The sequence below is a fragment of the Chenopodium album genome, chromosome 16, assembly GCF_948465745.1.
Source record: "Chenopodium album chromosome 16, dcCheAlbu1.1, whole genome shotgun sequence".
NCBI classification, from domain to species: domain Eukaryota; kingdom Viridiplantae; phylum Streptophyta; class Magnoliopsida; order Caryophyllales; family Amaranthaceae; genus Chenopodium; species Chenopodium album.
In genome coordinates this window covers 45,889,171-45,910,750 of record NC_137849.1, presented here as the reverse complement: position 1 = coordinate 45,910,750, position 21,580 = coordinate 45,889,171, and the positions used below count along the sequence as shown (strand labels likewise).

Sequence of the window (21,580 nt, the reverse complement as noted above, 5' to 3'; positions counted from 1 at the left end):
CCATTAAAGTACTTCTTCCTCCTTCCTCTTCCTTACAATTTTTCCCCAATTTCCACGATTTTCAACAGCATCACCAGAAATCAAGCAAAGAAAACCGTTTCTGTGGAGGACATGGTAACCCCTACCCTTTGGGATTGACCATGCCCTTATTTTAACCCTTTATTCATAGGTTTTTGTTTAATTTCGCCGCTGATAATGGTGATGTTGTCGGTGGGTGGGGTTGAGATGGTCTTCGCGGAGCGATTCATGTTTGGCTCGGGTGGTGGTGGTTTTGTGGCCTCCATTGATGAATGAATCAAGCTTTATCACAAAGTTATTTCATTGTTGGCTCGGTTAAATGATATACCTTGCCACGCAAACAATAAATGACAGCATACTCATGAGTTGGCAATTAATAATGTTTTGACTTATTTACAAAAGAACCACATAATAAACGAAAAACGTTTATAAATATATTAAATGGGGCATGCTCAATAATTTCATTTTAATTAAAATTATTTCAGTTTAGTAAAAATACTTTTTAATCAAATAAAATCAATAAGTTTAACACAATAGAGAAATAATAACCATTTATAAAATTAATTTCAACTTGTAAAAGTAATCTAAATTCAGCAAAAATAATTTCAATTATGAAGTTGAAAAATATGTTACTTCCATGACATATGTTGTTCACGAGTAGTGATAGGCCACCACCAAGTATGGGCTCGTTGGTCCCATACCGGAGGCAAAAATGTAATTTTGCGTATTACTTATCATGATTGTAAAAAACTAGTCTCTCTCCACTTAATAACAGTAAACAAATTAAGAATAACAATATACAAATCAAGAATAACAGTATGCAAATTAATAATAACTGAGCATCGACCCCTCTTTCTCTCTCATTCAATCTATATTCTCTTCTCTGCTTTTTCTCTCCAGAATCTTTTAGGTTTCTTGATATTCTACTCTGCCTGTAAAAATTTGAAGAAAAGAATTTAATCTTTATATTGAATTTGTGCTATGAACTTTGTTGCTTGCTTTGCTTTTATGCTAATTTTTTTTGAGTTGGGTTCCTTTCTTTTTGGTTTAATTTTTGTGGGTGTTTGCTAAATTCTGCTGATTCTACTCTAATAATTGATTTTCAGCCGACAATGAAAGCTATCCATAGAGGTGGGGAAAAAGGTTTAAGAAAAAAAAAAAAGGCTAAAAAATAATTTTATATTGTGGTATGGACAGCTATAGCCCATATACCTGGTAGTGGGCTATAGTTACTCTACTGTTCATGCCTCTCACATAGTCTCATAGTATAGGGTAGTTTTTTTTTTTAACTTCGTATTAAAAAAAAAAAAAAAAAAAAAGAAAAGAAAAGAAAAAGACTAATGAAGAAGTGGTAAACAAATGCGAAAGCAAGATTAAACTGAAATCAGCGAAAATGGAATCGGAAGAAGGATCATCTTCATCTTCTTCATCACTACCAATTGAAAATCCGCCATTAACGAGCACTGAGATTTATTCAGTAGAGAAAGCATTGAAAAGCTTGGAGCAAAGCAATCCATGGATTCAACAAGCTATTCAACAAGCTTTTCTTCTTCAGGAGACCGTCGAACAGTCCTTCGATTCCACCATTGCTGCTACTCGTTCTCGTCTCTCTCAAATCCGTTCTACCTCATCTGCTCATTTCCATCAAACTCTGGTTAGTCTTATCTCTCGAATTTTAAATTTATGTGTAATTTTGTGATTAGGTTTTGTAATGAGATTAGGGTTTGAATGCAGGAGTCAGTTAAGGATTTGAAGGCGGAATATGATGCTTATGAAGCTAAATTATTTGGCAAAGTCAAAGGTTTGAGTTTTTGTAATTGAAGTTTTGTTGATGGGTTTAATTTGTGCTTAGGGTTAATAAAGTTTTGGTTGTTTAGTTCAATTTTTAGTTGCTTAATTTGTTTGTTTTATGGGTTTGAATGCAGAGGGTGCATTGGTTGCGGCTTCACATCCATTTATTGCTACTGGAGCTGTTACTGGGCTAGGTTTGTTGGCACTGCCAGGTATGCCAAAGTTTGATGCTGGATAATCGAGTTCTATGTGTGATTATTGGTGTTTTGACGGACCATTGTTTGTATTGCCGTGGTTTTTTGTAAGCTCGTTTGGATTTGGAATGTGATTGTTATGTTTGGTACTCTTTCAGTTGTTTTCATGGCTAGGATATTGAATCATGGGACAGATTTTATGTTTTGTCTGATGGCTATGTTATTATGACTGTTGATATGATAGTTATTACGTGGTCAAAATGCAAATGCCGATAAAGGATGCTTTACTTACTCCTTTCCTGAACCAATGTTGTGAATCAGAGATGCTCTAGTGTTCTGATATTACACTATAATATAAATTGCATCAAACTTCTTTGACATATGTGGAATACGAGTAAAACAAAGAAGACAATATAGGATTTTCAGATGGACTAGCATTAATCAGTGGCGAATACGAAGTATTATGCTTTTAGCTTTATTTCTTAATAGTTTCATAGGGGAGACTATTTTATGAATTTGTTTCTATGTTAGAATTTGAGGTTCTGGGGAATTTTAAACATGTGGTCTGCTTGTATTGTAGAGGACTTAGCCCTCTTATTGTTCACTTTGTGTCTTTATCTTCTTAGGTTTAAGGAGAGTGAGGGATAGCTCTAGGGGTGTAAATGAACCAAGCCGATCAATAAACTATTCGTGTTCGGGCTCGGTTGAAGCTCGTTCATGTACGTTTATTTAATAAATGAGCCGAGTTTCAACAAATTTTAAAGCTCGTTTAATAAATGAGATTGAACACGAACATTAATATGCTCGTTCAGATAAGTTCATGAACAACTCGTTTATTTATGTTCATGAACTACTCATTTATTTATATGTTCATGAATTATTGATTTATTTACAATTGTTAATTTAGTTATTAAATTTATAATTAGATTCAATTATTATGCTTATTTTGAAATTTTCAAATATCAAAAGTACAAAGCTCATTTATAGGAGAAGCTCAATTATTATTAAGTTTGTTCATGAAAGACTCGTTAAATAAACGAGTTGTTCACGAACCGTTCGTGAACATATAGTGTACTAAATGAGCCGAGCTTGAACAGAAATTTGAGCTTGCTTGAAAGCTCGGGATGGTGCTCGAACTCGCCTAAGTTAAATGAACTTGAACATGAATAAGGTGATACTTGGCTCGGCTCATTTACACCCCTAGATAGCTCAAGTGGTTAGAGCTCCCCTCCCGATTCCACAGAAGATAAATGGTTGACATATAGGTGAAGGCAGGTTCAGTCTATTGGGAGTCCATATATGGTGGTTGTGACTTGTGAGAAGAGGGATATATATTGGCTTGAATTTTAATGGCTTTAATGTTTTACCTATTATTTTTGGTGGGGGATAGAGGTGGCTGCATGATGAATTTTATGAAATTATGCAGAAGATAGAATTTACAGCGGTGAATGTCATGGCCAGCAGTTTGACATTGGTTGTAATCCCTCAAGACTATAATCAAGAATTACAGACATTATTTCATAGCAGAGTGCCCAAGTGTTTGAGTGAGTGCTTGATGGAGAGGTTATGGCATTATGTGATTTAATAGCAAATTGATATAATGACCATGAATTCCAGACATTACCTAGCAAGGCACTTCTGTTTTCAAATTCATCGGGTAATTCAGGGCAGAGAGTGCAAAGGTTTTTTAGTGAGTTCTTGATGGAGGGGTAATGCCAATATGTGATTTTAGGTTGTGTGAGCAAAATAGTAAAAGAGGAGCTAATTGGGTGGCAGTCATCTTTGGGTTTAGATGGACTTGTTTTACTTCCCATGGGCATTACCCAGTGACTTTCAAGATAGAAGGCTAGTCCAGATATATCTATCACCAAAACATCGTCAAATTCACTAGGTAATGCCCAATTGCCCATTGAAAGGAAAACTAAAAAGAATTATGGCAATGGAGGATAAGAGGTCATTGTGAGGTAGCAAGATGATAAATGTTAGTATGATACTGTGATACCTGTTCTTATATTTACCCATTATCCATACATGGAGAAGAATGCTGATTGTACTTGAAGAGGGTATTTGAGATGTTATCCTTAGAGTGGGATATAATGATATATATACTATTAAGCTGATGGTTAGTCTATGGTATGTTCTCAGGGATTAATTAATGTTAAACTGAAATGATGGATAAGACAATAAACTCTGGATACTATTTATTTTTTAATCAGAACTGTTCGAAGTACTTGGTGGAAAGGATACTGATCTTGCTTGATTTTTATAGCATGTAATGAGGTGTTAACGCTGATGAAAAAAAAAGAGGCATTAGGGCATTGTTTAAAATTTAAATTTGAAACACTTGGGAATCTTGGGAAGTGACAAGGTCTTGTGGCTAGATTGATTAGGTGGGTAAAGATTTGCAATATGCTACTTGTTTTTAGGCTTGATTATTGGCAGCTTAGGGACTGCTTGGCATCACTGCAAAATTTTGAGTTTGGACTACCATCTTTGGTACCTGAACTAGTTATGTTAATTTTGAAAGTTGACAACAAAATCTATGTTTACTAATGTATAAAACTTTCTTCTAGTCAAATATCTGAACATTCAGTACTCAAAACGATATTGAACAAGCCTTTAGGAGCTGGTTTGATGCTTTTAGAGTGAATTAGTACTTTGAGATTCTTGGGGAGAAGGAACCACTTGATCCTTTACTGCAAAGTTTTTGTTATGTTAGTTCTGACTGTTAAGCTGATGAAGATAGTCTAATTAACATAATAGTTCCTCTTGAGATAGAATTTATAACTACTAGAAGTGAACTTATGTGAAATTTATTCTTTTGATCCAAATAAAATTGTATATGATGTACACTTGTATGTTTTTCAAGCATTAATGATTTTATAAACTTTTTGTGAATTCTTTCACATTATATATGGCATGATTTAGTCCTGACTGAATTTTTTTGTATTAATTCATACATTGCTTGAATCAAATAATAGCAAGACCTGGACTGGTAGTGTTCCATAATACAATGTATCTAAGTAATCTAACTAGTGAACTACACATGTTCTGAGGTCCAGGTAGTTGCAATGTATTCCCATAATTTGCTACGTCTATACATATGGCTGCTTGTACCTAAGCTACATTACATATTTAGATATGTTTTCAGATAAAGGGTTTTCTTCTTGTTTATTTCTGGCCAATATAACTTTGAGCATGCTTCTTGCAGCTCCAAGGCGTTTTTTGTACTATAAAACCTTGCGGCTATTTTCTACTGAAGAGGTGAGCGTTTGTATAAAGTAGGATTTGTTTACTGAAATTTTACTACTACTTCATAGTTTGCATAGGTTCTATGTTCATCAATTTTATTAATGTTGCTCAGGTGAATTTTTTGCTCAGGTAGTCACTGCAGACTTTTACTTCATTCCCTGATGAACAATGTTTGCCCAATGTTACTTTGTGCAAACATTGATTTCTTCACATGGAGGGATTATAGCTCCCAAAAAGTGCTTGCATCATTATGTTTCTTTCCATGGCTTTGTTAATTGTATAAACCAAAATTTTAGTTCTTAATGAACATTAAAACTAGTGGCGTAATTAAATGTCACGGCTAAAATTCAAGTGGCATATCTTTTGTTTTATTTGTACATTTGTTTGCTGGGTGCTGGGTGTTGGCTACTCATGGGGTAGGCACTCTAGGAAGCTTTATAAGCACTTTAGCATCCTTAGATTATTTTGTCCTGCGAGAGGGAAGGACTCTTGATGCATTTGCACACTGTAATTGTGTGCAGGCCTTGATATCTCGTGCTGATGAAAAAGTGAAAGAGCTGAAGCAATCATTTGAACGCTTGAAAGCTGCAACTGAAAAGCTAGAGGTAACATTTTGTGTTTTCTTTTATTTTTTGTTTGGGTTGTGGTCTCGTAAAAGAAACTAACTTTGGGAAAGCTGAAGGTGTTATAAACAACAACCAAGCTGAAGATGCTTTTTATATGACTAGTTAGGGGTGAAATTGCACACCTGTAGACCTCCCGAAACTCTTTCCACTGATAGTTAAAATTCTGGGTTGTTAAGTTGAGTTGAAGCTTTATCTTTCTTGCCTTCCAAGAATGGGTGCATCACAAACTTTTTCATTTGTAAGAAAATTTTCCTTTGGGGGTTTGCTGTGCAGGTCACTCTGATAGTCTGAACCATTTACGCATGTGTATATTGGGGCAGATTATGTGTTTTAGAAAACTGGATATTAAAGGTGTCAAATCTGTGACTACCTTCTTTGACGAAAACTGACATGGGAAAAGCATTGCTTATCTCCGTTCAATGTTTATTTTTTTGTTAAGTTTCTCAGTATAGCGTGTGTATTTTCAGAAAAGAGCATCACAGGCAGAGGAGGAGATGAAAAGAGGAAGAACTAAACTGAGGTTTGTTATTGTGTTGCTACTTGAGTGATGTGGTTTTGCGTGATCACCTTATTATATATTGTAAATTGTAATTGCAAACCTTATGACAGAAATGCAGGAAATCAGATTAGAAAAGCTGTTAATTCTGCTGATAAGATCGAGAAACAAGCACGCGGTATGGGAGAATATTTCCGTCTCACCTGAATATTTTTATCAGCTTTTTTTCGAGTCTGATATATTTTTGTATGGCTCTACCAGGCTTGAAGGATATCCTTGCAGACCTTCCTGGCAGGGAATCATCTCGATTTAATTCACAGGTTTGTTTTATAATTTCAAACACATCAGCAATAGTTGGTGTAATCATAAATCTAAGTATATCACTTATTCGGTCGTTCAACTGTGTAAATTTTGCAGATCAAAAACCTAGTTGCTGAGGCAAAACAGGAGCGAAAAGTACTCACGAAGGAAGTGACAAAGATAAGCAATTACGGGATCTCAATATGAAAGAGCCCTTCTTGGGCTGTGTATCTGACTGCTTGTGAATAATTTGATGGCAGGATTCGAGTGACAGAGAGAGATTAAAACCTCCAGTTTCCTGCTTCTTTCGCCCTATACTTGGAAAGTAAACTCAGTTGATTACCGAAATTTTGTCTCACAGAATATTGTACCAATCGTACATCTGAAGATCAGGATTTGCTTAGAAATATTTCTTACATCAGATATATTCTTTTGTTCTCCTCGATAATGTGCATTCAAAAGATTATGCATTGACATTTTGTTCCTGCCAGAAATTCCTGTGTGCTTACATGGTGCATATAAGTTTCCAAACTTCTTTGAAGACTAAGCTATTTAGATAACATGTTTTCTAACACCTTATAAAATTATCAAAAGGCAAGTTTTTCTTTCACTAATGATCCCACATCAATATTTACTAAAATTGAAGAAGAATATTGCTACTCTGTAATGGGTAGCAAAGTTCCTAAAAAAATTATCGTTGAATTCTATAACTAAGCAAATAACCTAAAAAACCCCACTATTTGACCATGAGTGCCAATATTTTTATACTTTAGTTAATTCAAGAGTATAATCACTTATAGCATTAATCGTTTAGTATTTTGTAATTCGTATTATTTGTACACTCTGTATTATTTGTAACAGAGAGAGTTTAATATTTTGTAATTCGTATCATTTATCAGTTTATCCCGCGCAATTACTGAACACTAACATTGGTGCTCCGTGTTATTTGGAACGGAGTGAGTACATTCGCGGGGCTTAAGCTCAAAGTGCTCAACCACAAGTTTTAACGGCCATAACTTCTCTTCCCTCCGTTCAGTTATCCCTCTTATCATCTTATGGCCTCAACAATGGCCACAATACTCCATTTTCCCGCCAATTTTCACCCTTCTTCCTCCCTAAAACCCTTCTTAAACCCTAATCAATCGAATTCCTCAATTCCCTTCAAATCCCCTAAATTCTCTCTCTCCTCATCACAATCTCTCTCCGCCAAAACCCACCTTCTCAACCTAATTTCCGATCAAGATCGCGGTCTCAAAACCCAGCAAAACCCTAATCTCCGATCCCAAATTATTGCCGCTATCGATTCCCTCGCTATTCTGGGTAAAGATTTGATCACAACTGATGATTCCCTTTCTGGGACTTGGCGAATGCTTTGGACTACAGAAAAAGAACAACTTTTTATCATAAAAAATGCCAGTTTTTTTGGTACCCAAGTTGGGGATGTTCTTCAAGTTATTGATGTTGATAATCTTAAGCTCAATAATGTAATTACTTTTCCCCCATCTGGGGTTTTCTTTGTTCGATCGAGTATGGAGGTTGCTTCCACTCAAAGAGCTAATTTTAGGTAATTTCATGGTCTTACCTCCTAATTTTGTTTGGGTTTTCTAATATTGCTTTAAAGCACATTTCCCTTACTTTAGTTTGTTAGCTGTTTCATGTTTTGTAATTGTTTTTTAAAAGATGACTACAGTTTAAAAGAAAGAAAAAGAAGGATATTAGTAGGACTGTAGGAGTCATAAAATATTAAAATTTATAAAGGGAGCCGCAAAGAGCACTGATGTACGATATGAACCCGTAAGACTTTAATCAACTAAATTAGTCGGCCTTAACTATCTTCCCATCCTGAATTGAGAAGGAGGGGGGGGGGGGGGGGGGGGGGAGATCTATGAGTAGTCTTTCTTGTTAATTTTGTATTCCTAACCAGTACTGTGCAATATACATTATAGAAATTATACACTTTTGTAATGTTTGTGTGACATGGGTTTTTCTCAGATTTACAAGTGCAGTATTGCGAGGAAAGGATTGGGAGTTTCCTTTGTTAAATATAGTCTTCAATGGTGAAGTTTGTGAGTGGACAGTACCACTGCCAAGGAAAGAAGAAGATAAGTTTGTACAAATTATTATTATTATTTTATTATTATATTTTTATTATTATTATTATTTTTATTTTAATTTGGATAATATCAATTGACAGTTATCTTAGGGGAACTATTATTTATAAGTTCCAAAGAGGCAGAAAACGTTCAATTGATAAAAAGAAAAATTCTGTTTTCTTCTTCCCTTAACAAAAATAAACTTCTAGAAAAACAAAAATACATTCAATGAGATTAGGATGGATCCTGGGGGTAAATTAGTTCCTTAATCCCAATTACAGTGGGGGCTAATATTATCATAAGGACAGAGATAATCTCGTCCTTTTCTAGTTTCAATTGATTTCTTTCATTTGTATTAGATTAGTAGTATTATTTTTCTAACAATCTTAGGATAATATTATGGAGTCTGTTCAAAACACTATGAAGATGTTTAGTCAGGATACTGTGAAACTAGATCGCTTTGACGGAACCAACTTTTTGCGTTGGAAGGAAAAGATGTCGTTTTTACTCACTGCACTGAAGATATTCTACATCCTGGATCCTAAATTGGAGGCTATTCCAGAACCTTCAGACAAAGACACTGAAGAAATAATTGCAGAACGCAAGAAGCGCACTGAAGATGAAACATTATGCAGAGGCTACATACTGAATTCTTTATCCGATCGTCTGTATGATCTTTACACCCCTATACAATCAGCAAAAGAGATGTGGAAATCCTTTGAGTACAAATACGATGCAGAACGTCAAGGGGCAGATAAGTTTGTTACTTTTAAATTCTTTGAATTCACAATGATTGATGGCACTTCTATACTAGATCAAGTGCATGAATTTCTGATTATAATTTCCAAGTTCAAAGATTTGAAAATAGCAATTCCAGAAAAGTTAATTGTTGGAGGAATAATAGCCAAATTGCCACCATCATGGAATGATTATAGAAAGAAATTATTGCATACTTCTGAGGAATTAACTTTAGAACAGATTCAGAAACACTTACGTATTGAAGAGGAAACTCGAAATCTTGAAAAGGATTTGAATGTTGCTTCTAGTTCTAAAGTGAATTATGTTAGTCAGAAGAAACAAAAGGGCAAGAAAAGAAAGGCTAATGACTCTAACAATGATAATTCTGCCAAAAAGGGTAAGAAAGATTTTTCTGATGTTTTGTGCTACAAATGTGGCATGAAAGGCCATATCAAGCGGTTTTGCAGGAACCCAAAAAAGGGACATAACAATCAGAACCAGAACCAGAAGAAAAATCAGAAGAATGATGATGAAGTGAGCGCTAATGTTGTTGAAGAAAAGGAAAATGAAATTATTGCCATGATTTTTGATTTGCACATTGGTATGATCCAAGAGATGCACATGGCTGCTGTAACTTTAAGTGATGATTGGTGGTATGATTCGGGAGCAACCACTCATGTATGCAACAATCGCTCACTCTTCAAGGATTATAAGGAGGCTGAAGAAGGCCATGAAATTCTCCTGGGAGATCATCACACTAATAAGGTTCTTGGTACTGGAAGTGTGGAACTCCAATTCTCTTTTGGAAAGAAAATTGTATTAACTAATGTACTTTATGTTCCTCAAGTAAGGAAGAATTTAGTCTCTGGTGTTGTGTTATGTAAAAAGGGACTCAAAGCTGTGATTGAGTCTGACAAGGTTATATTGTCTAAGGCTGGTTCCTTTGTAGGCAAAGGATATGTAACTGATGGCATGTTCAAACTAAGTATTAATAAAAATGAAAATTCTGCTTACTATTGTTTGTCTTCTTTTGATTTCAGTTTTAATATAGAATGCTCTTCTTTTAATCTTTGGCATAATCGCTTGGGACATGTTAATTATCAAACCATGAAACTAATGAGTAAAAATGGCATTATTTCTTACAGCAATGAACATAAAGATAAATGTGTGGTTTGTGTGCAAGCGAAAATGAAAAGAAAACCTTTTCCAAAGGTTGATAGAGTTTCTGAAATTTTAGAACTTGTGCATTCTGATATTTGTGAGTTAAATGGTGTTTTAACTAGAGGTGAAATAGGTACTTTATAACATTCATTGATGATTGTTTTAAATTTACCTATGTTTACTTAATGAGATCTAAAGATCAGGCATTCAATATTTTTAAAGTTTACAAAGCCTTAGTAGAAACACAAAAGGGCAAGAAAATAAAAATCTTGCGAAGTGATAGAGGTGGGGAATACTTTCCTACTGAATTCACATCATTTTGTGAGGATAATGGCATTGTACATCAAGTTAGTGCTCCTTATAGACCCCAACAAAATGGGGTGGCAGAAAGAAAAAATGGAGTCTTAGGTGATATGGTCAATGCCATGATAGTAAACTCTAATTTACCCATGAATTTATGGGGTGAGGCCTTGTTAACAGCTTGTCATGTACATAATAGAGTTCCCTCAAAGAAGTTAAAAATATCTCCATATGAAATTTGGAGAGGAAGAAAACCTAACATTAGTTATTTTAGAGTTTGGGGTTGTTTAGCATTTTACAAGGTGCCAGACCCTAAGAAGACTAAGTTAGGAGTACGAGCTTTGAAAAGTGTTTTCGTGGGATATGCAGAAAATTCAAAGGCTTATAAACTTTTGGATTTAGATTCAAATGTTATTGTGGAATCACGAGATGTAGAATTTTTTGAAAATAATTTTCGAAGTGATTCCAATATTATTTATAAGTCACCATTGCAAGAACCACAAAAAGTATCAGTTTCTAATCCTTCTTCTAGCAACATAAGAACAAGTCCTAGTACAACTAGTGAACCAAGAAGAAGTGTAAGAGCTAGAAAGGAAAAGAACTTTGGTCCAGATTTTATTAATTCTCAAGCAATTTCTTTTCTTGTTGAAGGAAATAGAGAAAGTGTTACTCATAAAATTCCTATAATCTTCAATGTTGAAACTGAAGATGATCCAAAGACATATCAAGAAGCTATGGCTTCTAGAAATTCTGCTTTTTGGAAAGAAGCAATAAATGACGAGATGGAGTCTTTAATGGCTAATAAGACTTGGGTCTTGTCGGATTTGTCTCCTGGTTCCAAGGCAATTGGATGTAAATGGATTTTTAGAGTAAAACGTAATGTTGATGATGGATCAGTACTGATTTTCAAAGCTAGACTTGTAGGACAAGGATTTAGCCAAAGAGAGGGAATAGATTATTTTGACACATATGCTCCAGTTGCAAGAATTACATCTATTAGAGTATTGTTGGCTTTGGCTTCCATCTATGATTTTCATGTACATCAAATGGATGTAAAGACTGCTTTTCTAAATGGTGATTTAGATGAAGAAGTGTACATGAAGCAACCTGAGGGCTTTGTACTTCCTGGTCAAGAGCAGAAGGTGTGTAAGCTTCTTAAATCATTATATGGTTTAAAGCAAGCTCCTAAACAATGGCATGAAAAGTTTGACTATGCTATTCTATCGAATGGATTTGTCCATAATTCATCAGATAAATGTATATATACTAAGTTTACAAAGGATTATGGTGTCATTTTATGTCTTTATGTTGATGATATGTTAATCATTGGGACAAACATGAAAGGCATAAATGAAACCAAGGCTTATTTGAGTTCATGTTTCAATATGAAAGACTTAAATGAGGTTGATACTATTTTGGGTATCAAAGTTAAAAGAAACAATGGGGGTTTTTCTTTGAGTCAATCACATTATATTGAGAAGATACTTAAGAAATTTGAGCATTTGAAGATCAAAGAAGTTAACACTCCATATGATACATCGTGTAAACTTAGTAAGAATGATGGGAGAGCTGTTGCTCAACTAGAGTATGCTAGTGCAATAGGTAGTTTGATGTATGCTACTTATTGTACTAGGCCTGACATTGCATTTGCGGTTAGCAAACTTGCAAGGTTTACTAGTAATCCTAGTACAAAGCATTGGGAAGCAATTGGAAGAGTTTTTGGGTATTTGAAAAGAACTAAAAACTACGCTTTACATTATAGTAATTTCCCTGCTGTACTTGAGGGATACACGGATGCTAGTTGGATAACTAGTGATGGAGATAATAAATCCACAAGTGGTTGGATTTTTATGCTCGGTGGTGGTGCTGTTTCTTGGGCTTCAAAGAAACAGACATGTATTACACATTCCACTATGGAAACTGAATTTTTAGCTTTGAGTGCCGCAGGCAAAGAAGCAGAATGGCTGAGAAATATGTTGCTAGATATAAAGTTGTGGCCACAACCGATGCCAGCCATCTCTTTGCACTGTGATAGTGAGGCAACCTTGTCTAGAGCTTATAATAAAATTTACAATGGTAAATCTAGACATATAAGTTTAAGACATGCATATGTGAGACAATTAATATCCGACGGGATTATAGCTGTAACTTATATAAGGTCTTGTAACAACTTGGCAGATCCTTTTACCAAAGGTCTTCCAAGGGAAATGGTTTATGGAACAAGCCAAGAAATGGGATTGAGACCCGTTTGATTAGTCAGCAACAATGGAAACCCAACCTTTTCTTTATGAATACCCATAATTAAAAGGTTCAATGTGGTAATAACAAGTTGTTGATAACTGACTAGGTCATACTAGCTAGTGTTGAGATTATACTAGTGTATGTTTTTAGGATGAGTAAAATACTCTTAATGAAATTTTTGTGAATAAAGAATTTCACTTATATAGGCATAAGAGGTGGTGCCGCTTCTAACATAAGTTTGGGACAAACTTTTGTAAATGTCTATGAATCTAGGTAGAGCACATGGCCATAATAGTGCTACCTTGTTATGAATGTATGTAAACGTTTTGTGCGTGTGTTTTTCCGATTCTAGCATATGGAATTTTGGCTCAAAAGTTTATAAACTGCCATAAAATTTCGTTAGGATCTTGAAGAGCTTACACTAAGTGAGAGTTCAAATCGAAAGATACTTTCATGTATACACAATTCTGTTTGATTGAAGACTAAGTGGGGGATTGTTAAATATAGTCTTCAATGGTGAAGTTTGTGAGTGGACAGTACCACTGCCAAGGAAAGAAGAAGATAAGTTTGTACAAATTATTATTATTATTTTATTATTATATTTTTATTATTATTATTATTTTTATTTTAATTTGGATAATATCAATTGACAGTTATCTTAGGGGAACTATTATTTATAAGTTCCAAAGAGGCAGAAAACGTTCAATTGATAAAAAGAAAAATTCTGTTTTCTTCTTCCCTTAACAAAAATAAACTTCTAGAAAAACAAAAATACATTCAATGAGATTAGGATGGATCCTGGGGGTAAATTAGTTCCTTAATCCCAATTACAGTGGGGGCTAATATTATCATAAGGACAGAGATAATCTCGTCCTTTTCTAGTTTCAATTGATTTCTTTCATTTGTATTAGATTAGTAGTATTATTTTTCTAACATCCTTTACCACCATTTGGGCAGGGATGGTAAGTGTAACTTTTGCACATGATGAACTTATATATAGCTGTTGAGCATTCACATTTTCAGGGGATGCTTATTAGAATTTTTATGATATGAATTGTAGCATTCCATTGTATGTGCATGATGCTCATACAGTCATACCTTTTGTAATACAGTAAGATTTTGTTGAGTGTTGGATTTCAACTGTTTGAAGGAAATTATATTGGGATTCGAGGCTGTCATCAATCATCTATAGTTGAGTCTGTCTAGAGTTGTTGATTCAAGCTACTTTCTTCATTACCTAGATTATTTACAATTACTTTCTGATACTATTGTATGGCTCAATGGCTGCATTTCTCAACCAAGAAGCCTTTTGTTTTCACTCTTTTCAGGCAACACATTGCCCTTGTTCATCCTATTTAAACAAGTTACAAAAGTTGTCCTCCATTTTGATGTCTTGGCCAATGATATACCAGTTTCTATTCTTACATCTTGTATGATTTCTGAATGAATTAAAGCTATAGATCAGATATACTTATGTGTCTTCAAATATCACTATACCAGTGCCGCTTTATTTAAATTGAAATAGGCTTCACCCTTTAGGATTACAACAAATGTGATCGATGAGTTGCGATGGCACTGTTTGGTAACTTTGTAAGGTCCTAAATTAATCGGGAAAAGTATCTGCAAAGTGGCTTTAATTTAGTGAGGTTCTGTTCCCACCTATAAATTCTTCTTGTTTTTTTGTTCTCTGGCATCCCACTGTTAATTGCCTTAGTGATGTACTCCGTACTACTGTTTAGAGCGCTTCAAGATTTGTATTGGCAGGCTTCCTCATCACCCTTTTTTCATACAGAGTGGGGGAGAGAGAGATAGGTTGATGGATGTACGGTTGATTAATTGGATCTGTTGACAACAGATTTTGAGGAGGAAATTTGTCTATCTGTTTGCATTTTTTTTTTTTTTTTGGTTCCTTTTCTCTAAGATATTGCATTTTCTTTACTCATGAATAACACCTACGTAGGATTTCTACAGTGTTTTTTTTTTGAACTAGGAATAGGGAAAGTATACTCATATAGACTTCTTCAAGTGGGTGTATAAACTGTAACGAGGAATCTTATCATAGTGAGAAAGGTCAGATTTTTTTTTTTTTATTAAAATAAGGAATACTGGAAATTACTGTATCTCGAGATCATTTCTTTTCTGCTGGCAGTAGATTCTGTTATACAACTAGTGATGTGTAAGTGCTTCACTGACAGCCTGAAGCTAATTTGTAGTTCTGAGATGATTTTGCTGAAAGCTCTTAAACACTTTGAATGATCTTTAAGAAAACAAGACGACACAGATTTCAGAAGTCAGTTGAATACTGAGACTATGTTTAGATTACAATTATAGATGAAAGAGAAGGGGGAGGAAAGGGAGAATAATATGGGGTGTGTTGCAGAAGGAAGAGAAGATTTTACTCTTCTACTTAAAAGACACAAAAGATGATTAACATGAAGGGTAGGAATGTACCTTCTGTCCAAATCTTTTCGACTTTGGAAGGTTTTGGTTTATTTCATTAGAAGGAAAGGAAATGTTATATTGTTCCATTCCCTTCCCTCCACTCCCTTTTCCTGACCTAACTTCCAAACAAGGGAAAAATGGGTGTTTTAATGTTCTTTTGTTCAGATTCCTCATCTGAATATAGTTATTTGAAGTGACTAAAATTTTCTTAGAAAGATGGATAACTAGGTCTGTAGATTGTCCAACCAGACAATATTGTCTTAGGTTAGTAAGTCACAAAGTACCTTTTATCTTCTAGGACATTTTGGAGCGACTTCACCAATTTTTCCTTCTTACGTCTTATGGTATCTTTAAGCCTTCATTAAGATTCCCTCATCTAAACATATATTAAATAGTTTTAAAGTGACTAATATGCTCTTAGAAAGATGGATAACCTGGTCTGTTGATTCTCCAACCAGACAATTTTGTCTTAGTTTATAAGCTACAGAGTATCTTTTATCTTCTAGGACTTTTTGAAGTGACTTTTACCAATTTTCCTTCTTACATGTTATTTTATCTTTAACTCTTTAAGCCTTCACTGTATGTTTTAATGCAAATTAAAGATAAAGTCCTAAAGGTATGTTTAATTTACAAGAACTACTATCAGAGAATTTTTGTTTTACCTTTTGGAGTATAAAGTCATAATTGGTTTTACACTTGTATCAATATGTCTTCCAGGTTTGAATCCGTTTATTTGGATGATGACATCCGAGTTGCCAAGGATATACGAGGAGATTACTTAGTTGTTGATCGAGCTCCTTATGAGTGGAAAGAATAGAGGTCCAAAAACACTAAATTGTCGACTTGGCGTGGTTTCATTCCATGCTGCATGACTTCTTGTAATCCTTACTACGTACTCTGCTTTACTGTAAGTTTGTAATTCTTCTAGGAAAGGAATTCTGTAAATAATGTAAATTTAATTATTTCAAGTACTGATGAAATGGTCAGCATATCAGCTGGAGCTTCACTTGAGCTAGATTTCACTTTCAACTGAGGTGTCACAGGTCTAGCAGAGATCCTTTAATTCCATTCTGTTTACCATCATATCTCAATTCTTTTCCTTTGGTCATGTTGGCTAGTTAAAATATTCAAGTACTGATAACGCATTATGACGGCTTCATTATGCTCATACTCTTTGAAATGTAATGATGATGATGATGGTAAACAGAATGGGATCGGATAAGGCATCCTTTAACATAAAAATCGACCTCACTTAGCTCTCGAATTCTGGTGGGGTGGGGAAGAGGGGACCATAAGATGGATGTTTGTGTTAAATTTGTGGACACTTAGACTTGAGAAAAAAGTTCTAATCAGGTTGTGGTGGAACCCTAGTCCGTCGGTAGCCAAATGTGCAATTTATACAGGTTATAAGTGAATTTTCCTGAGATATCGCTTGTCAGATCTGATTCTACGGTCCCTCCTCGAGTTACTGTCAGCATCCTGATAGAACCTCTACAGTATAACGCTATTCAGACAATCTACAATGTCATGGTTATGGTGACATTATTTGTATAGTTAGTATATGCTTTGGTGGTTAGTCATATTTGCATGAAAAAGGTGTGGGGAAATAAGGACCCAGACAACAACAAGAAGAAGCATTCTTAATTTTTTTTTTTTTTTTTTTTTTTTTTTTTTTTTTTTTTTTTTTTTTCTGGTGTAATATGGCCTGCAGTATAAATCATTTCCCCACCACTCCCAAAGCTATTGGGGAGTTGCTTAATGCCTATGTTTTAGTGTGCATGTGCTGTGGGAGTCATGCTGATTGACCGGGCATTTGGGGCCAGGGATCTTACGTGGTTGTCAATCTTGTTTGGTTTGTTTACTGTCCTTTTAAGGTTATGTTTGTTTGTAGGTACGTGTACTGCACTATTGCATTGGTATTTACAAGTGGCGAGTAATAATGTATATATAATATCTAAATATAGCGGATTTAAAGAACATTTATGTAATGTGTTTATTTTTCAACAAGTATGAATTTATTAGATCTCATTTATAAGCGAAGTATTAGATAATATCGATTATTTGCTAAAATGAGAAAAGCCAACCAAAAGTCTATCAAAACTCGATAGAAAGATTAAGGTAGAACTTTTGTTTGGTTCACTCAAGCTTAAGTGGCAACCTCGGCTCCAGGCCTCCAGCACCAAGCTTCTAATCAAGCCTTGTATAAAAATACAATCTTCATAGCATATATAGGTAGATAATCAAGAGAAATACTAGCTATTCGCATGAGTTATCTTTTAACATATTTTGCTCAACTTTTATCTTTGTGTAACATTTTAAGTTTTAACTACAAAAAATTTTGCTTGACTTATTTATAAAATTTACATTTACATTTACCTATTTAATTTTTTTTTTTATGGTGTTTTGTTTGACGAGTATCATCTACCGGTCTAATGAATTACTACCCATTAGACTATGTGATGAAAGAGTAATAAATACTACAAAACCTTCGTCCCTCTTTGGTGTTTCTTGAAATTTACTTCATTATACTCGTAAATTACAAGTTTACAACCTTATGTGAGAACATTTTACCAAAAAGATAAACTTTATTTTAGGATACGGTTGTAAAAGAACAAAGGAAGTAGTTTTAGTTGATCCAAGCTTAGGTGGCTTGAGTTTTAGTTAAAATCTCCAAGCACATCATTAATTCTTGATTTTTTTTTTATTTATTTAATTTTTTTTTTCCTTCTATGATGGGTCAACAAAAAAAAAAAAAAAAAAAAAAAAAAAAAAAAAAAAAAGCAAGAAAGAATAAAGTTGACAAATAATAATTAAAAAAAAGCTAAGAAACATAAAGAAGAACAACTATGAATGCATAAAATGACAGATGTCAATTCACCAAGAAATGATACATGTTGTCGTGTAACTATTACTAGTATAGTGTATAGTGATAGGGTACTGTTTTTTCTTTGCGATGATGATGTGAGGTCATTAAATTTTGCATTTATATGATCATAGACTTTTTAATATTCTTATTACATATGTTACACATTATTTGCAACGATTTAACATAAAGTAGAGAGGAAAAATGTCTAATCATTATAAATAATATGTAACGGAGGTAGTATTTTTACTGCTTATTATGAAATGAAATCATCATTCATAATTTCAATCGTACTAATTATATATGATCTGCTCCAACCATATTTTTAAGTGGGTTTGACTATGCATGACAAAGTTGTACTACTATTAGTCGTGTTCTACTACTAGATTGATTAATCTTAGTGGGGGTGTCTTACTGTCTTAATGCTTTTGTCATAGACTTTGGCCTACATAGATCCTCCTCTTTCTCCACTCGCGACCATTGTGTCTATTGGGGAGAGAGCGAGCTAAGCGAATTATTCAAATAAGATTCTGCTTTAACTGCGGTTGTGTTTGGATGATAAGTCATTTAGTTTAAGTCGGATAAAAAATGACTTAAAATTAGTCATATTCTCATATTTAAGTAAATAATAAATTGGTTTATCATGGAATCTGACCATTGTTAGTCAAATGGAGTCTAGGAAATTATTTGGATATGCTTGTCACAGAGTTTAGGCACATTTTAGTTCATTTATTTGAATCTTGTTACTATTGTCTGATCTAGATCTATTTTAAGTTCTTGATTTGTGGCTTAAGAATACATTTTTAACAGAATTCACCCGTCTTTTTTCATTCATCTGATGTTTACTATACTAAGATTAGTTTATTGATTAACACTATCAAATTATTATAATCATCTTCCAAATGAAAGAACAACTTCTGTACCTTAACTTATCAAAATAACAACTAAAGATTCTCAGTGTATTTCTAAACTTAATTAATTTGTCAGAAAAACTTCCTGATCTAAGAACAGTTTGCATCATTACCATATGATTGTTGACTTAATTAATGTTCAAATAACGATGCATCTTTAATTGTAAACTCAGATCTGGAATCATCATAATAGCATGATTTAATTGTTGCGTTATTAGTTTACTTCCACAACATATGTTTAATTTGATAGGAATATGAGATACAGATTCCTATAATCATGCTGCAGAGATCCATAGCATCATGTTGTTCTGTCTCTGACTTATATTTATCACATATACAAACTATATAGTATATCTATGTGTTTATGTCATGTACAATTAAGCATGTTAATTAATTTTTAGCAGAATTGGTGAAAACTGAGGAGACAATTTGCTTGTTTTGTTCGACATGTACATAGTTATGGATACACAAATCTCTTAGATTTAAAAGGTTGTGTCTTTTGTTGTAGCCTCTTCTTAGGAATCCAACCTTTAGAGTATAGTAGTAAAGGGTACTATTATGTCGTCGCTTCATCAAGGGTACAATCGTTGATTAAGACTTTGCTTTGGTCGTCTTGAGTTTGCTCAGCTCATTGTACATACGTGCTAAAAACTAATTATAATTTAGATGATTCCAAATAGTAGTAAATCTCAAGAGTGAATGATTTTACTTGACCAAAAGCAAGTTAGGCCCTGTTATTATGACTTTTTAAGTCGTTGTGGTCTGCTATGCTCTGCTAAGCCCTACTCTGTTTAGTATAAATAAGTTGTTGTGTTTTGCTCAGAATCTCAAAAGAACATGACCTTAGCCTTGAACAATATAAACCGGCCAAAATTAATCTGTAATTGACACAATATAAGTTAAGTAATAATGCTTATAATAGGTGTTTGTAAAGTCATATACTACCTCCGTTTCATATTATTTACAACGATTTGACATAAAGCAAAGGAGAAAAATGTCTAATCGTTGTAAATAATATGAAACGGAGGTAGTATAAAGCTACATAAGCATGCATGGTGCATGCATGGATTATGTATAAATATAAGAATTTTTTGTAAATTATCACCCCAAAATATACCATGTATTGAAATAACCACCCATTTTTTTTTGAAATTAAAAATAATCACCCATATTTTACAAAACATGTAGGTTTTACCCCCGACATATACTCCGACCAGTTTTCCGAGCATGGGCCTACATAACGGCTGTTTTTTTATTTTTATAAAAGTTGTTTCTCGATTTATTTTCTCCCTTGTTTCACAAACTACTCCCAAACTTAAAATTCTTCATTTTTTCCACAAATTTTACCAATTTTTACTCCAAGTTTTGCAAATTGACAAGCGAATCCTTTGAAGAACGCACTTAAATTTTTTTACACCAATTTATACAGCAAGGTAATTGAAGAACGCACTTAATTTTTATTTTTTTTAGTTATTTTGCAATGTTTAATGAAGTAGAATTCAAGTTATACGATATTTGTTGTTTGGAATGTGTTTTATTAGGAATTTAATGATGTAATCGTTGTTTTTCATTCAATTTGACTTGAATTGGAAATTAGGGTTATTCATAATGAAATTGTGGGGCACATGCTCGGAAAGCTGTCCGGAGTATATGTCGGGGTGGTAAAACCTACAGTTTTGTAAAATATGGGTGGTTATTTTTAATATCAACAAAAATGAGTGGTTATTTCAACACATGTTACATTTTAGGGTGGTAATTTACAAAAAAAATCCTAAATATAAAACCAATTAACCAAAATAGTGTACTACTTTTGTTATTATTATTATCATACTAGTACATTACAATTTAATAATAAAAATAATATGAATATTAATAATTGATATATACGTTTTATTGATAGTTTTAAGATAGTTTGGTACTCCTTCCGTTTTTTTTTATTTCCATCACTTGCAAATGCGTGGAATTTTAGGAGAATGAATTAATAATGTGAGTGGATGAATAATTTATTAACGTGAGTGGATGAATAATTTATTATGGTAAAAGTAATATAGGGACCAAGAAAGTGAAAATATGTGAGAGAGTGGTGGGGACCATGAGAGAGAGAAATGATAAATTAATTTGAGTGGGATTTAAGTAAGAGAGAAAAATAAAAAA

General features: G+C 33.7%; 2 protein-coding genes across 2 annotated transcripts; both read left to right on the top strand.

The window, feature by feature from the left end:
* The first annotated feature begins 1,327 nt into the window (after positions 1-1,327).
* Positions 1,328-7,084, top strand: LOC145585589 (RGS1-HXK1-interacting protein 1-like). Its single transcript, XM_081642291.1, has 9 exons — positions 1,328-1,672; positions 1,753-1,819; positions 1,944-2,021; positions 5,215-5,267; positions 5,777-5,860; positions 6,349-6,401; positions 6,491-6,555; positions 6,639-6,697; positions 6,795-7,084. The coding sequence occupies exons 1-9, from the start codon at positions 1,412-1,414 to the stop codon at positions 6,882-6,884; spliced, it is 810 nt and encodes a 269-aa protein (XP_081498417.1). The 5' UTR covers positions 1,328-1,411; the 3' UTR covers positions 6,885-7,084.
* Positions 7,085-7,702: 618 nt separating this feature from the next.
* LOC145585588 (putative plastid-lipid-associated protein 11, chloroplastic) lies at positions 7,703-16,715 on the top strand. Its single transcript, XM_081642290.1, has 3 exons — positions 7,703-8,241; positions 8,670-8,783; positions 16,370-16,715. Exons 1-3 carry the CDS (start codon positions 7,733-7,735, stop codon positions 16,467-16,469), a joined length of 723 nt encoding a protein of 240 aa, XP_081498416.1. The 5' UTR covers positions 7,703-7,732; the 3' UTR covers positions 16,470-16,715.
* The last annotated feature ends 4,865 nt before the right edge of the window (positions 16,716-21,580 follow it).

What these genes read in the sequence shown, in the direction of transcription:
- LOC145585589 (XM_081642291.1), top strand. Translation starts at nt 1,412, where the DNA reads ATGGAATCGGAAGAAGGATCATCTTCATCTTCTTCATCACTACCAATT. An exon ending in CTCATTTCCATCAAACTCTG is followed by an intron (nt 1,673 to 1,752) that starts GTTAGTCTTATC and finishes GTTTGAATGCAG; the next exon opens with GAGTCAGTTAAGGATTTGAA. An exon ending in ATTATTTGGCAAAGTCAAAG is followed by an intron (nt 1,820 to 1,943) that starts GTTTGAGTTTTT and finishes GTTTGAATGCAG; the next exon opens with AGGGTGCATTGGTTGCGGCT.
- LOC145585588 (XM_081642290.1), top strand. Translation starts at nt 7,733, where the DNA reads ATGGCCTCAACAATGGCCACAATACTCCATTTTCCCGCCAATTTTCAC. An exon ending in ACTCAAAGAGCTAATTTTAG is followed by an intron (nt 8,242 to 8,669) that starts GTAATTTCATGG and finishes GGTTTTTCTCAG; the next exon opens with ATTTACAAGTGCAGTATTGC. An exon ending in CCAAGGAAAGAAGAAGATAA is followed by an intron (nt 8,784 to 16,369) that starts GTTTGTACAAAT and finishes TATGTCTTCCAG; the next exon opens with GTTTGAATCCGTTTATTTGG.